General features: G+C 45.4%; 1 protein-coding gene across 3 annotated transcripts in view; it reads left to right on the forward strand.

Moving 5' to 3' along the window:
* The window catches only part of RAB19 (RAB19, member RAS oncogene family), a 102,810-nt gene that overhangs the window by 60,121 nt on the left and 27,146 nt on the right, over positions 1-15,543 (forward strand). For all 3 annotated transcript variants that reach the window (XM_085651909.1, XM_085651908.1, XM_085651910.1), the window contains one exon: positions 14,354-14,537. In XM_085651909.1, coding sequence (XP_085508035.1) covers positions 14,354-14,537 — 184 coding nt within the window. The remainder of the gene's footprint in view (positions 1-14,353; positions 14,538-15,543) is intronic.

The raw sequence follows: 15,543 nt of genomic DNA on the forward strand, positions 1-15,543 counted from the left end.
TGGGGGGGGGGGAGGGTTACTATCTTCCTTGAGAATGTAAATAGTATAGGTTTGCTGTAAGAACATTCTAAGCATATGGAGCTCATTGGAAAGGTATGACTGTTTCAAAGTCCCTACAATGCATATTTCTTGCACCGAGTAATGCACTGCAGTGTGGAGTGGGTTGATTTGACACCATTTTAAATTACCTTTACACACTTTTTCTTCTCTCACTTAAAAATGTTTTCTCTAATATCATTTCTTCCTCCACCTGACCTATGAACATTTGGAGGATTAGAGCTTTTTCTCAACTTTTCGGCAGCAGCTGGCATTTAAATTAGCAGATTCGTGTGGGAAGGCCCCTTAAATGTTAGTAAATGCCATGAAAGGGGCCCTGCAGGGGGTGAGCCCCACAGCAGTGTGGGATTCATCTGACCACCAGTCTCACTAGTGGGCGTCCCCAGGTTTGTGTCAAACTGAAGTGAAAACTAAAGATTCAGTAAATTAGGCACATGAGAAAGTTACGTCGTCTTATTTCACTATTGGATTTTTGCAGGTGTAATCAATTGGCAGGCGTAAGTCAGAGATTTCCAATAACTTCTTCCTGCTTCACACCCAATGGGAACAATGATTTAAAGTCCAATGTGGGGTTGGCCACATTATTTCCAAAAGTCCATAAGACATGCAAAGCATCTTACTGTAAAAAGAGGAATATTATGAGTGATTCCAACTTGCGCAATCAAACTGTGACAAACTGGCTAGTCAGGGCTGCCAGGGGCGGCTCCTCCGCTAAGGCGGAGGAGCGCCGCCCTACTGCTTTATGAGCAGTGAAGAGGAAAAATAAAATGATAATAACGAAGCGTTATTATCATTTAATTTTTCCTTCCTAGGTGGGGGACTGGGGAAGGGCTGGCCGGAGCAGAGGCCAGGGGAGGAGTGGTTTGCCCAATCATAGTGCGCATGAACGTTTGACGGGACATCTTGGGCCAGCCAAACAGTCATGCGCACTTTGCATGTTCCCCACCAGGCTGCATTACACAGCTTGGTGGGGAACATGCACAGGCTCCCAGTCACCATCTGAGTGCCGAACCACGTCACTCAGACCGATCAAAATGCCGCAATGCAGCATTGTCGTTGGCTTGGGGAGCCTGGGAGCACGGGTGTTTCCCTCGAGGAGAGGCGGCAGAGAGGCTGCGGCTGGGATTACGACTGGCAGTTACGTTTGCTTTATTTTTACTTTATGCTTTTATTTTCTCAGATGCGTCCCACTCTCCCCTCCCCCCACCCCCCCGCCACCGTTCCCTAACAGCTGCCACTGATGACTGGTACTTTTGTTAGAACAGTAGCCACCCTGATAATTGCCACCCTTTATGGAATGATGAGATTTGGTCACCCGTTCAGAATGCTTTAAATGCTAACTCAAACTTTTCCTGTTTGCCTGCATTCTAAGTTCGATGAGAGTGTGAAGTAGGGATATGAAGCTAGCGTGGACGGTCGCCCTGTTAGGCTGCCTGTGATGAAGGTGTTAAGTGGCTTAGGTACTATAGCCTAGTGACTAGCATGCATTGACATCTGTTAATGACTGTTTTACTCATTATGTATCCTTGCCATCAGTTCAGGCAAATAACAATTAAAGTCCTATTCAGAGTACATTAACTATTAATTAGCACACGCTATGGAATGTCAACATTGTCTCATCTAATCAAAATGTTGGTATTATGGTGTTAACTACTGGTGTTTGCTTGCATTCTATGTTCTGAGAAAGTCTGAAGCAAAGATTTGAAGAAGATGGGGAAAGATGACTTGTTTGTCTGCCGGCTGGCGTGTGTGACGATGTGACCGATGCAAATAGCCTAATTGCCCACATACTTCCACGAGGTCACACTTGTTAATTGACCTTTCCCCTCAATTATTATGAATTTGAGAACAGTCACAAACCGCACCATCACCAGGCAGGATTTTGATTGAGATTGAGGAACACCTCTGTACTATTTGCACGTAGAAGTTCATGTGATGGTGACATAGCCCTGTTCACCTCTTGACAGCCTTCGGCACCATGGACCATCAGTAGATTCTCTCCGGCCTACAAATAATGAAGGAGTTGTAGTGTTGTGAGACTGACACGCTACGACCCTTGCAGTTTGTGGCGGACTTTAAGAAATTACATAACTTGCTGGGACGTGTTAAGATGTGGTTATCAAAGGTTATGATGTAATGAGTGGAAGCCGTGTGTGATCGTATGCTAAGTAACAAAGACATCTACTCTAGAGCTCCGCGTGTGGCGCATTCATTGCTCATGCTTCCGGGCTGGGTAGGATGCTATAACTAGTGACAAGTAGGGGATACATGCCCCGAAGAAACGAGATGGCTCTCCTTGAGAGTTTCCATTGATATAGCAAGCTGCTCGTGCGTGCCACATTTGCCCAAATCGACAAAAGCAGTACAAAGTTGGCGTATGTGGCGATGAAGCACCACTCCAGCCCATGTATGGCCCTCAAAGAAGTTTAAGGCCCTGTGGAGAAGCAGGACTGGAAAGCCCACCGAAAACCTGCTGACAAGGCTGAAGAAAGAGGTACTGAGCTGTGCCATAACATAGAGCCATCATCAATACAAAGCAAAACGCTAAAGGCAGTGACAACCAGGTGCGAGATACAAAAATACATTTACTGGCGAAAAAAAGACAAAGTGTTTTACAACGTCAAGATCGGACGAGACAACCCAAGTATAAGCACAGAGATTGTGCTTACAGCAGGTGCAACCTCCTATGGATGCAGCCAAGGCCTTTGGAATTGTGACATTTTTAAATGGCTGCTGAAAAGAGCACCAAGTACGACGCTGTGCGTTCCTGAAACCGCCACCACCATTCAACACAGCGAAGAAGTAGAATATGGAGTGAAAGAAGTGCTGAAGAAAAATCTCACTGACTGGTGCAACATTGTTCCATCAGCTAGTTTCACCAAGATGGGGGAGCTCTTGATCTCATGCACAGGGAACGGATCGAAAATTGAATAGCAGATGTTCCCAGATTTGTTAGATTGCCTACATCCATATATAAGTGATTTTTAGTGTCAACATGTTTCAGCCATATGTCACAGTCACTCAGGTCTGGTCTAGAGGAAATGGATAGTGATCCCTAGCCTAAGGGCCTATCTAAATTATAACTTAAATAGGGGACGTGAAACAATTATAATGAGTGAAAATATTCTTGCCTGCTGTGCAGTGGCGGTCAGTCATTTTATCAGGGAAGGGGGAGGTGGGGGTCCTTACTCACTCACACCCATACATTCACACTGACCCTCCCCCTTTCGCAACACTCATTCACAAATACACATACATTCATACATACATGCATGCACCAAACATAAAACACACATAAAATATACCTTCTCTGTAGAGAGGGAAGCCTCGGAGGTTCCAGTAAGGGTGAGACTGCTGCCTTCCCTCATTGGCTGACTCTGTGACGAGTGAGGGAAGGCCGCATTCCCTCACTCATCACAAAGCGGGATGGGGTCAGTGAGAGTGCTGACCCCACCCCACTCTGTGACGAGGTGTCACTGATTGACACTCAGCCCTGGGCATTTCAGGGCTTAAAACTGAAGACCCCACGTCCCAGGCAATCCGTGCAACCTCCACTCATGAGGAGGAGGACCTCGAGGCACATTTGCCAGGCTAAGCAGGTCACTCCCACAGGGCCATGAAATCCTCACCCTGGCAACGTTCAGCTCCGGCAGCCAGGAGTATGTGCATTTAGGGCATGTCTAGCTTATAACTGCCTGACCTGATCAAGAAGAGTGTCTGTGAGGCTGACCTTTGTTCTCCTTGGGGGGGGTAGGGTGGGAATGGTCCTTCAGCTCATGTGGACGGGCCGTAGCTGCTGGTCCGGTGTACCTCATTTGATCTTTAAATCCAAAAATGGAAGGTGCACTCATTGAAATTGAACACATTAAATCAAATAGTCCAATTAATGTGATGTTTCTTTCTTTTAATTCTGATGGTTATAACACGAACAGTGCACAGCCAACGTGTTTCGTTCCATGCAGGAACTTCGTCAGGGCTATTTAAGAGGCAGATATAATATCCAAGAGCGGTATATATGATCCTTTAGATCTTGGTTCGTCTTGCGTGTTATTAGTTATGTAGAGGTGTATGTACAAGGCGGACCCTCATAGCTACCATGCTGAGACCTGACGCTACATATGAAGGATAATACTTACCATCCTTTGTCCATCTCGTCACCTCTTATGCGTACCATCATTGGGACTATATGAGGGTCCGCCTTGTACATACACCTCTACATAACTAATAACACGCAAGACGAACCAAGATCTAAAGGATCATATATACCGCTCTTGGATATTATATCTGCCTCTTCAATAGCCCTGACGAAGTTCCTGCATGGAACGAAACGCGTTGGCTGTGCACTGTTCGTGTTCTAACCATCAGAATTAAAAGAAAGAAACATCACATTAATTGGACTATTGGATTTAATGTGTTCAATTTCAATGAGTGCATCTTCCATTTTTGGATTTATGCTTTGACTCGCTTTGCATCTTTGGATGACGGATGTAGGAAGTGCTTTTGCACCAATTTTTGATTGCTAACAATACATGTGTTCTGGTTGAGCTGGACCCTGGTGGGTCGTTCTGTGTTTTTTTCGTTGTTTAATCCTCATTTGATCTTTGTCTCATGTAGTGAAAGGGGAATATCAGTTAGTTTAAAACCAAATTAGAACCATTAAATGCATGTGGGCAGAGGTCCGCAATTTAATAGTGATTACCACTGCATGCTGACAGGCCACGTATATATAGGCATGCTCGAGTCATGGCACAAATATAGTGAGACAAACCAATCAATTCACAGTGCAACAAAAATGGCATAGTAATGAGCGTGCAGTCTGGCTCACCCTGTCATAATGGGCAATAAGCATCCTGAGAGACAGGAGGACCCCATCCTCTGTAGTCGCACAGAGGTTGATAAAGAAAGCGTTAAGAGCCTTGAATTACAAACATGCAACTGAACTGAGACAAGACCGAAATACTACTTCTTGGAAAAGCTCTTCTTTATTGGGATTGGAACTGGTGGGCGGTGGAGCTCGGCCCTGCCTCTGCTCCTAGAAGCGCTGTGAGGAACTCTCAATGACTTCCACATGTGGCACATGTTTTGGGATAATGCATCTCCTCAAGAGTATCTTCCAGTCGTTGCCACTAGATTCTCGCAAGACCCTCGTCCGGGCCCTAATTATTAGTCGCCTTGACTATGGTAATTCGCTTGTAGCAGCATCCAACGCATCTCTCCATGCAAGCTGCAGGTGGTTCAATACACCGCAGCCCGACTGGTTAATAAACAGCCATTGGGCACTCCATCTGCCCCTCTGCCTAAAGATATGCACTGGCTCCCTATAAAAAAGAGAGCAATCTTCGAACTTCTCTGGTTAACACACAAGGCCTTGGCAGGTAAAGGACCCAAATATTTACAAGACAATTGAGACGTTACCGCCCTGACAAGAACCTGAAATCAAAAAATCAGCTCCTTCTCTGCCCTCTACGCATCCGCACATCTAAATACGAAAGACGTGCCTTTTCTTATCTGGCTCCGTTCCATTGGAACAAACTCCCCATGACCATTAGAGCATGTTCAGACTTTATTGGCTTCAAGAAAAACGCTTAAAAACCTGGTTGTTTTAATTAGCAGCTCCTGACACTATCCTACCTCGAGCACCGAGATGTCCCCTCGGGGACAAGACGTGCGCTATATAAATTTTGTATACCTTAACATAACATATAGCCTACAAAGACTACCTTCATCAAGGTTCCACGCCTACAACACACCTATGCATTACTTCCAATCACCTGCCTCAATGCACCGATGTTTGCAATTTCACTACTTATACTTCCCTTAGTGGATGCATCCCGCCACTCAGAATCTGTAGGACATCCAGACTGCATTACACGTAGATCGCGTGGTCATCATGCTACGTGGTGTGCGCTTATAGGTGCTTATAGAATACCTGTGGTTTTTTTTGCCAATCACATGGGCAATAAACACAGTGAAAGCTGGTTTGATGATACAAGTTGGATTGATCACATGACACAATAAAACATCAATTCTGTAAATTTATTTGGTCCAACGGTATATCATTGTTGAGGTCATTCAAAGCAAATGGATGTTAATCATTCACCTGTTTTGCTTCGCTGCATTTCCATACCTGTTAACTTGAAGAACAATGAGGATGTTTATTTGTGTCATGTCATCAATCGACTTATATCATCGAACCAGCTCCACCCCACTCTAGGCCACTGCCCTCTAGGACACTCTACTCTGCAAGACTGCACGCTCTGCCGCTGAACTCTACACCACTCTACTCTGCACCACTGCACTCTATGCCGCTGCACTCTACTCTGCACCACTCACCTCTATGCCACTCTATTGCACTTAATGCCAATGCACTCTACGCCACACTACTCTGCATCACTCCACTCTGACACTTAATCTATTCTGCACCACAGCATTCAACGCAACTGCACTCTACACCACTCTACTCTTGGCCTCTGCACTATGCCACTCTACTCTACACCTCTGAACTTTACCCAGCACCACTCCACTCTACCCTGCAACATTCCACTCTATGCCACTATAATCTAGTCTGCATAACTGCATTCCACGCCACTGCACCCACAGCTCTGCACTTTACCGTGCACCACTCCACTCTACGACACTTCACTCTATGCCACTCCACGCAACTGCACTCTACCCTGCACCCCTCCACCCCACTGCACTCTATGCCTCTCTACTCTGTGCCAATCTACTCTATGCCAGTGCACTCTACCCCAGCCAACTATGCACCACTGCACTCTGCCTCCCGGCGCACCACTGTACTCTGTACCACTCTACTCTATGCCAATGTACTCTGTACTCTACACCACTGCCCTCTATGGCACTCTACTCTGCAAGACTGCACTCCCTGCCATTGAACTCTACGCCACTCTACTCTGCACCAGTCACCACTATTCCACTCTATTGCACTCTATGCCACACTATTATGTATCTCTCCTCTCTATGCCACTCTAATCGACTGTGCACCACTGTACTCTACACCACTGTACTCTGTGCCACTGCACTCTGTGCCACTGCACTCTGTGCCACTCTACTCTACACCTCTGCTCTTTACCTCACACCACTCCACTCTACCCCACACCACTTCACTCTATGCCACTCTGATCTATTCTAAACCACTGCATGCCATGCCAATGCACTGTACACCACTCTACTCTACACCTCCGCACTTTAACGTGCACCACTCCACTCTACGACGCTTCACTGTACGCCACTCTGCGCCACCCCACTCTACGCCATTGCATTCAATGCCACTGCACTCTACCCTGCGTCACTCCACCCCACTGCTCTCCACACCTCTCTACTCTGCGCCACTCTACTTTATGCCAGTGCACTATACCCCACACAACTATGCTCCACTGCACTCTTCCCCTCTGCGCCACTGTACTTTGTACCACTTCACTCTATGCCAATGTATTCTATGGTACTGCACTCTAGGCCACTATCCTCTATGGCACTCTACTCTGCAAGACTGCACTCTCCACCACTGAACTCTACGCCACTCTACACTGCACTCTATGCCACTTCACTCTACTCTGCACGACTCACCTCTACGCCACTCTATTGCACTCTACGCCACAGTACTCTGCATCACTCCTCTCTACTCCACTCTTTTCTGCACCACTGTACTCTACGCCACTGCACTCTATGGCACTGCACTCTACACCTCTGCACTTTGCCCTGCACCACCCCACTCTGGGCCCCTCCACTCTGCACTGCTCAACTATGTGTCACTCCACTCTGCATTGCTCCACTCCACTCTACTCCACTCTACGCTATTGCACTCCTTTCCACTGCAGTCTACCCGGCACTATTCCACTCCACCCCACTGCACTCTAGTCTACACTGCTGCACTCACCACCACTACACTCTACGCCAGGGCCTTTCAAACTGGAGAGTGGGTCCCACTAGGGGGGCCTCAAGTGATCTCAGGGGAGGGCGCCAAGATCTGGCCAAAGGAAGCATTATTCTGCTAACAGTGCTTTGTTTTCAGCAGAAAACAATTTGTGGGAGTAAAGCCGCTCTGTAACCCTGGGCATAGTTGGCTTAGCGGGGCTACGCAGAGGTCCACAGAGTTGCGAACAAACTCCGTGGAACTCTGCTCTGCTCTGCCAACCGCCTCCACCCCTCCTATTAACAATTAATTCTACATGAATTAAAAGTAAATTAAAAAACACTTACCTGTACTGCGGCGTCCCCGGGCTGCCCTCCTCCTCTTCCTCGCTGTCTCTGGTGATCCTTGAGAAAACTGCGCATGCACGAGCGGAATTCTCCGTCTGCCCCTACCGCTCTCTAATGGGCCATCACTAACATCGTTTGTCATTTAAGAAGGTGTCGAGAGGGAAGGACTCCAAACATTTTTTATATGGTAACAGAACTTAACTGCAGTCTTTAAATAAGTCTAGACATAATTAAAAATTGACAGTTTAATGGAATAATTGTAAAAAAATTTGAGGAGGGGGGCCCGGTGATTTGTTTTCCACTGGGGGATGCTGCATTAAAAAGTTTGAAGATCACTGCTCTACCACAATGTCTATACACCACTTTACTCAAAACCAATACACTCTGTCACTACACTACATACCAAACTACTCTGCGCCAGTGCATTGTATCCCACTATACTCTACTCTTCAACACTCTTCCCTACGCCACTGCATTCTAAGCCACTCTACTCTAAACCATTGCACTCCACATCACTTTGCTCTGCGCCACTGCACTCTACGACACGCTGCTCTGCAACACTGCAGTCTCTGCACTGAATTCAATGCCACCTGCACTCTAATCTGCACCATTGCACTCTACGCCACTCTAATCTGCGCCACTCTACTCTATGCCAGTGCACTCTACGCACTCTACTGTGCACCACTACACTCTAACACTGCACTCTATGCCTCTACTCTGCGCCACTCTACTCTATGCCAGTGCACTCTACCCCACTCAACTATGCACCTCTGCACTCTTCGCCTCTGCACCACTCTACTCTGTGCCACTCTACTCTGTGAGAATGCACTTTGTCACTGCCCTCTATCACCTTGTACTCTGCAAGACTGCACTCTCTACCACTGAACTCAATTCCACTCTATTCTGCAACACAGCTCTCTATGCCATGCACTCTACTCTGCACCACTCACTTTTACTGCACTCTACATGATACTAATATGTATCACTCCACTCTTCACCACTCTAATCTCCCATGCCACTGCACTCTACACCACTTTATTCTATGTAACTCTACTCTACACCTCTACACTTTAGCCTGCACCACTCCACTCCACGACCCTTCATTCTATGCCATTGCACTCTATGCCACTGCAATCTACTCTGCACCATTCTACTCTAGGTCACTGCACTCTACGCCAATCGGCTCTACACTACTTTACTCAAAACCAATCCACTCTATGTCAATCTACACACCAGTGTATTTTACCCCACCCCTCTCTAATCCGCTGTGCTCATCTGACACTACTCCACTCTACGATGCTCTACACAACCCCCTCTATGCCACTCCTTGACACTTTACTCCACTCTGTTCTACAACACTGTCCTCCACTCCATTGCTCCACCTAGTGCATCTCTGTGCCACTCCATTCTGACACTCTACCCTACTCTATTCTACGCCACTCAACTCTACGACAATCTACTCTTCTCTACGTCACTCTACAACACTCAAATCCACTCTGCGGACAACCCTAGACACCACTCCACGACATTCTATGCTACTCCACTCTGCAGCATTCTACTCTACTCTGACACTCCATGCCACTCACCTCTACTCTATCCTACCCCCTTCCACTCTGACACTCTACTCCCTCCACAACACTTCACTCTGACACTACATGACACTCCACTCCATGACTCTCTACGCTGCTTCATAACACTCCATTCTACTCCTCTATCCTACTAACTTTTAGCCATGCTCAACAGCAGCCACACTGGTGTAAAATATATTGGCTTTGCCAATAGCTCTTACATAGGCGAAACCTATTGGCTTTTCCAATGCTTGTTTACACTAGAGGTCAAAAAACCAGTCCACAGACTTACAGTGGTTTGAGGACTCTGATAATGCCTGCTACAATTGGGTGCCCTGACGGTGATCTGACAGGTTTATGTATTTTTGGTAATGTGTAGAAGTAGGGACTTTTCAATGATCAGAAATTCAGCCTCATATTTTGTAATCCATCTCAAGATCCCTGCTTCTTCTATTGTAGATTTCATCTTAGGAAGAAGTGATGTTAGGTGTGTAGATAAAGTTTGACAATTATGTGCATCCTGACTGTAATATTCTTTTGTCTGTAAAACTATCTCACCTCCCTTGTCAGCAGGTTTTATCATGGCATTGGGTAGAAAGCGTAGTTCAGTAGTTTCAGGCCTGGTTATATTTTTAGGTTGAGCCTAGACAGTGCTTGTGCTGTCTCTAAAAGACATGCTGTATATACTTTGTGGGCTTACAGCCCACCCACTGCTTTTCATTTGTTTGTCAGTGTCCTTTAAAAATCCTTGCTTCTGAGTGGAGTGATTAATTTTTCCCCTTTCTACCACTTTTCGTCAAATAATTACTCCCACAGAGCAGCACCCTAGTACTTGTATGTTTTCACTTGTCCCATTTTAGCAATTGTAAAAGGGACTACTTTTTCCTTTGTTAACGAACGCGCGATCTTTTCAGTGCTTTATTACCATGGCATAGTGTTTTTAAATTTTAATATTTTTTTGCAAGCATATGCTGAAAGATTCCGAAGATGGTATTTTGTGGCCTTGACTTTGAGCTTTACCAATGCTTGTTCATTCTTTGTAAATGCTTTTTAACCACGCAGTAATTAAAATTGAAAACTGTTAACTTCCTAGAAATCATAATGCATTATACTTTGATGTTTAACAATAATTTCCAGTTGTGCAAATCTATAAAACCCTTGCATATTAGCTTACCTACTTTCCTTTGCTTTCTAGCTAACAAATGCCTTACCTCTCAGTCTTCAAGCTCGCGCACTCACACTGACCTGTAGGGAAGCGGAGACTAAACCGGAAAATGCAGAGCCAAGACCCAAAATGAGTATAGAGCAGCAAAGTAAATGGGGTGATGCACTATGAGGGATATTACCGACAGACTGAGGGATTTGAGTAAGGATGAAAGTTTGAAGTGGCGAGTGGTGGTGGTGGTGGGTGGTAGGCGGCAGAAAGGTCTTTTCAGATGTTCGATCTGATGGGCGTCCAGATTGCAAGTAAAGAACAGGATAGGAATTTCTATTAAGGAATTTAAAATTTCGTTTTTATAGCATAGAAAAGTGATGCAGCAGTTTGTATATTGGGATTTGAGTCATGTGTCGTGCATGATTGAAACCTTTCACTTGTTGGATGCTGCGTAGCATATATACATCCTGAGGTCTAGCTATAGATTTGCTTACCTTAAATTCAAGCTTTCCAAATTAATCCTCTCTCCTTTCAATTTTAACATACTCTCTAATGTCACACATTTCCATTTTATTGCTGAAAAAGGAAAAGTTTGAAAACACAATCAAAAAATGTACACGTTTTGGTAGTCTCATGGGGTGGATGGTGGAAAGATGAATCTCAAGACCTTGAATCACATAAGAGAGAAATAAGGGTATTTGTTCCGAATAATAACAGACCTTGATGAATTGACATTGAAAACGGTTTGAAACAATACAATATTTCCCCTTAATTTATTGTATATCCTCGTAGATAATGTTAAATTGGTAAGTGAATTCCATAGATAAGGGAATGGCTCTTAAATATAACATAAAGAGGAACCCATTCAGACAGCCTTTCATGTGATTGATTACAAGCAAATGTAAGTTTTTAGGCCGCAAATTAAGGAGCCGTCCACAAGAAGATTGAATACTCTTGTTTAAAAAGAAAAAAAAAACATGGTGAGGGTGTAAAACATTTTAATTAAGTTAAACTATTCACTGGCCACTTAGAGATAATTCCCTATCCGCAATTGTGTTAACTAGAAAGGAAGTGTATTGCTAGGTCGAGGCGGGGCGTAGCTACCACTGGTGAAGCAGGTGCAGTGGCACCGGGGCCCATTGAACCTTGATAATTGCTGTACTTACTACCCCAACAGCAGCCAAAGGGACCATGTTCCTTGCTTGCACCAGGGCCAATGACATCTCTTGTGGCGCTACTGGGTGGAGGAAGAGAACTGCATACTCGTGTTTCCCATGCGGCCAAAGTATACATTGAGAAATGTTCTGACTCAGAAGAGAAGGTTTGGCCTGGCATGTGTGGCCAGTGCTTGAATCAGCCCAGTGGTGCCACTTATTAAGAGCTGTAGAGAGTGCTGTGTAAATGGAGGGCAGCCGCAGGTAAATGTGGATTGAAGGGGGCTGTCCACTGAGGGCCAGAGGAGGTAAGCAACAAGCAGGAACCATTGTCTGATGGAGCTTGGCCACGTCATACCCCTGCACTGTGAGCTGTGATGATGTCAGAAGTAATGGGGCTGGCAGCAGGGCCAAAAAACACTGTGTCCCCTTCACCCTTGTTGGAGAAATAATTGTAGAACTCTGAGGCCATCTTTGACAGCTGTTGTCCAATTGCACTGACTTGGGAGGATGGAAAGTAGGAAGATGGACCCGTCGTCCGGCGGGGAAAAAAGAAAGTGGGAGCAGAAACTCTTAACTTGATATCTCACACACATAAAAAGAAAAACCGGGTTATTCTAGAGTTCTTGAGGGGCCTGGAGGAGGCAATGGACAGAGCTTCATCCAGAAAGAGCATAGAGGAGATAAGACTACCTTTGTCCCATGCTTTGGTTGAGAATTTGTAAAGCGCATAGTTGCCCTGGCAGGGCGTCCTAGCGCAAAAGAACCAGCTAGAACAGAAACCCATCACTAGTGGAAACTGGAAACAAAAAGAGTGCACAAGGGATGAGTGGTGGAAATACGTTTACAGTTTGTGCTGGTGACACCTACCCGTAACCACCGGCTCAAACTAAGCACGGTTAAAGGTGTTCTCTTGTGTTTGCTATGAAAAGGATCTAAAGTAGGAGCCTCATACTTGGGGAGGAAAGGAAGAGGATTGACAAAAGAAAGGACTCCAAAGATGAGCATCTTTATTTTATTTTACCTATAGGGTTTTCTGCAGTGCGAACAGGACCAGAGGGTATCAGAGCTCTCTTCATGGTACCCATTTCACAAATACAGTGGTTACTAAATGTAGCTATTTACAGATGCTCGTGTCCTGACTACAAGAGTCTTTGGTGTGTTTTGGCGTTTCCTGGAGAAGGAGGATTAGGAGGCAGGAGTTGTTTTGGTTCATGATTTTGAGTGTGGTATCCATGGTGTGGAGTATGGCCATCTCTGTATTTTTGTAACTTGGTCTGAAACCAGATTGGTGGCTGTTGAGTAGTACAAACATTTTTCCGTATCTTTCACCAGGAAGGGGAGGGTTTTCACCGGACAACCGTTGTTTGGGTCATTTGAGTCAGTGCCCGGCATTCTAAGCAGCGGGGTTACTTATTTGGTCTAGTCCAGTGTGCAGGCCGGTCTGAGCTCCTCATTAGAGATGAAGTCTCTCAGTATCAATGCTTCTGGGTCGCCCTCCTCATTCCACTGTAGGCTTTTGTGTCTAGATGGGGTTCAGGTGTAACAGTGCAGTGGTGGTGATCTCCATCAGCTGTTTCACAAATCGTTGGCTTTCTCCAGGGGCCATATTATGGTAATTGCGCATTTCCTTTGTTTGCGCCGGGTGCATCTTTATATAAAGGTGCGCCGGGTGCAAACAGTGAAAATGCGCCCTATTACCATGCAAGCACTGCCCCCAGGGCAGCTGTGAAATGGTGCTGCCCTGGGAGCAGTGCATTCCAGTGAAAAACAGAGCCGCTGCTTTAGAGCCACTCCGTGTTTTCACGGTGCAGATGGCAACCCACCTCCACTTGAGAAGGGGATTAGAGATCAGTGACTGCACCCGCCTGCAAGCGGGTGTCTGGGGGGACCATTGGACCTCCTTTGACCCCTCCAGAGGGCTGTCATCAGGGGTGCACTGAGAGTGGGTTTTAACTGGAGATCAAATACATATTTCATGTCTTGCTGCATTTACTGCAAATCTGACATCGGAAGCTATGATGGGCATCTGTCACATTTGCAGCTGCATGCGGCCAATAAACGCTTTGGTCTCTTTCTTTGGTATAAATGTATTTTCACATGCGATTGATGTTCCCAAACATGCTATTAACGGTGACTCCTAAGGAGCCATGGATGTAATTGGAGTTTTGGCCCTCACAATCTACTGTTCTCTCCATCAGATCCAGGTGTGGGACACTGCCGGACAAGAGCGTTTCCGCACCATCACACAGAGCTACTACCGCAGCGCCCATGGTGCCATCATTGCTTATGACATCACCGGGCGCAAGACCTTCGAATCGGTGCCTCACTGGATTCACGAGGTTGAGAAATATGGAGCAGCAAATATAGTCCTGATGTTGATCGGTAGGTGAATGTTCATTTATCTTGCAGGATTACAAATTCCCTAACATAACTATTGTTGTGCTACTCCATCCTTTCTAGTAACTGTGGCTTATATACTTATCTTTAATTGAAGTGCAAACTACATAGTTGTTTCCTATCATAGCCAAAATGTATCAAAAATCTGGTAAACCAATGTAGTATGATTGCCCTTAAAAAAAAGTTTAATACGTGTTACACTTGGGAAGGATCTTTGTCATATGTGAGAGTCGAGAACTACACGTGAGTCACGGTGACAAACTACTACATCCAACTTTTTGTTGTGTGCAGCAATTACCACCTTCGCTTGGCTGCCTGTTTCGCTATTTGGAGGTGTTTTTATAGTAATATCATTTTTGTATTGTTTGATTGGGTCCCAGTTTAGATTTCTCACATCTGTCTGCATTTTCATAATGCTACACACTTTAAGGAGAACACAGCTGTATCATAACTGTACAGTCTGTGACTATATACAGTTAGGGGTGCCAAAGTTAAATCTCAAATCCATGGAGAGGAAAGTCGACATGTCTGTTCTGGATTGAAAGGTCTTGAACCAGCTCATCTTTAAATTTAGGAATTAAAACAACTTGTTTAGGGTCTGGAAAAGACTATTGACACCTAGTATTTTCAACCATCGTTTCATCAGGTTCTCCCTGAAACTGTAAGACGTCCGTCCATCCATTCCAGTACTCGCACATTCGATAGTTTTGACACTCAGTAATTAGCATAGAGAAATGTTTTATGCAAAGGATTAAATGTTAAACATAAACAAAATTGTAAACACAAATACATGGATGCATATCCATGCCCTCATGAGCACAGATGAAGATGACCCATGCCTCTTGATATTGTTTTACCTTTCAGCTGCCTCAGTCGACCATCCCACCCTCATGTACACCTTGTAGCGTCGAATGGGATTCATGGGCAAAGTCTTTTTCTGATTCTCTGCATACCTTTCCAACTGACACCAGTTTGGTCACATGGGCACCTT

Source organism: Triturus cristatus, chromosome 4_1 (genome assembly GCF_964204655.1).
Source record: "Triturus cristatus chromosome 4_1, aTriCri1.1, whole genome shotgun sequence".
NCBI classification, from domain to species: domain Eukaryota; kingdom Metazoa; phylum Chordata; class Amphibia; order Caudata; family Salamandridae; genus Triturus; species Triturus cristatus.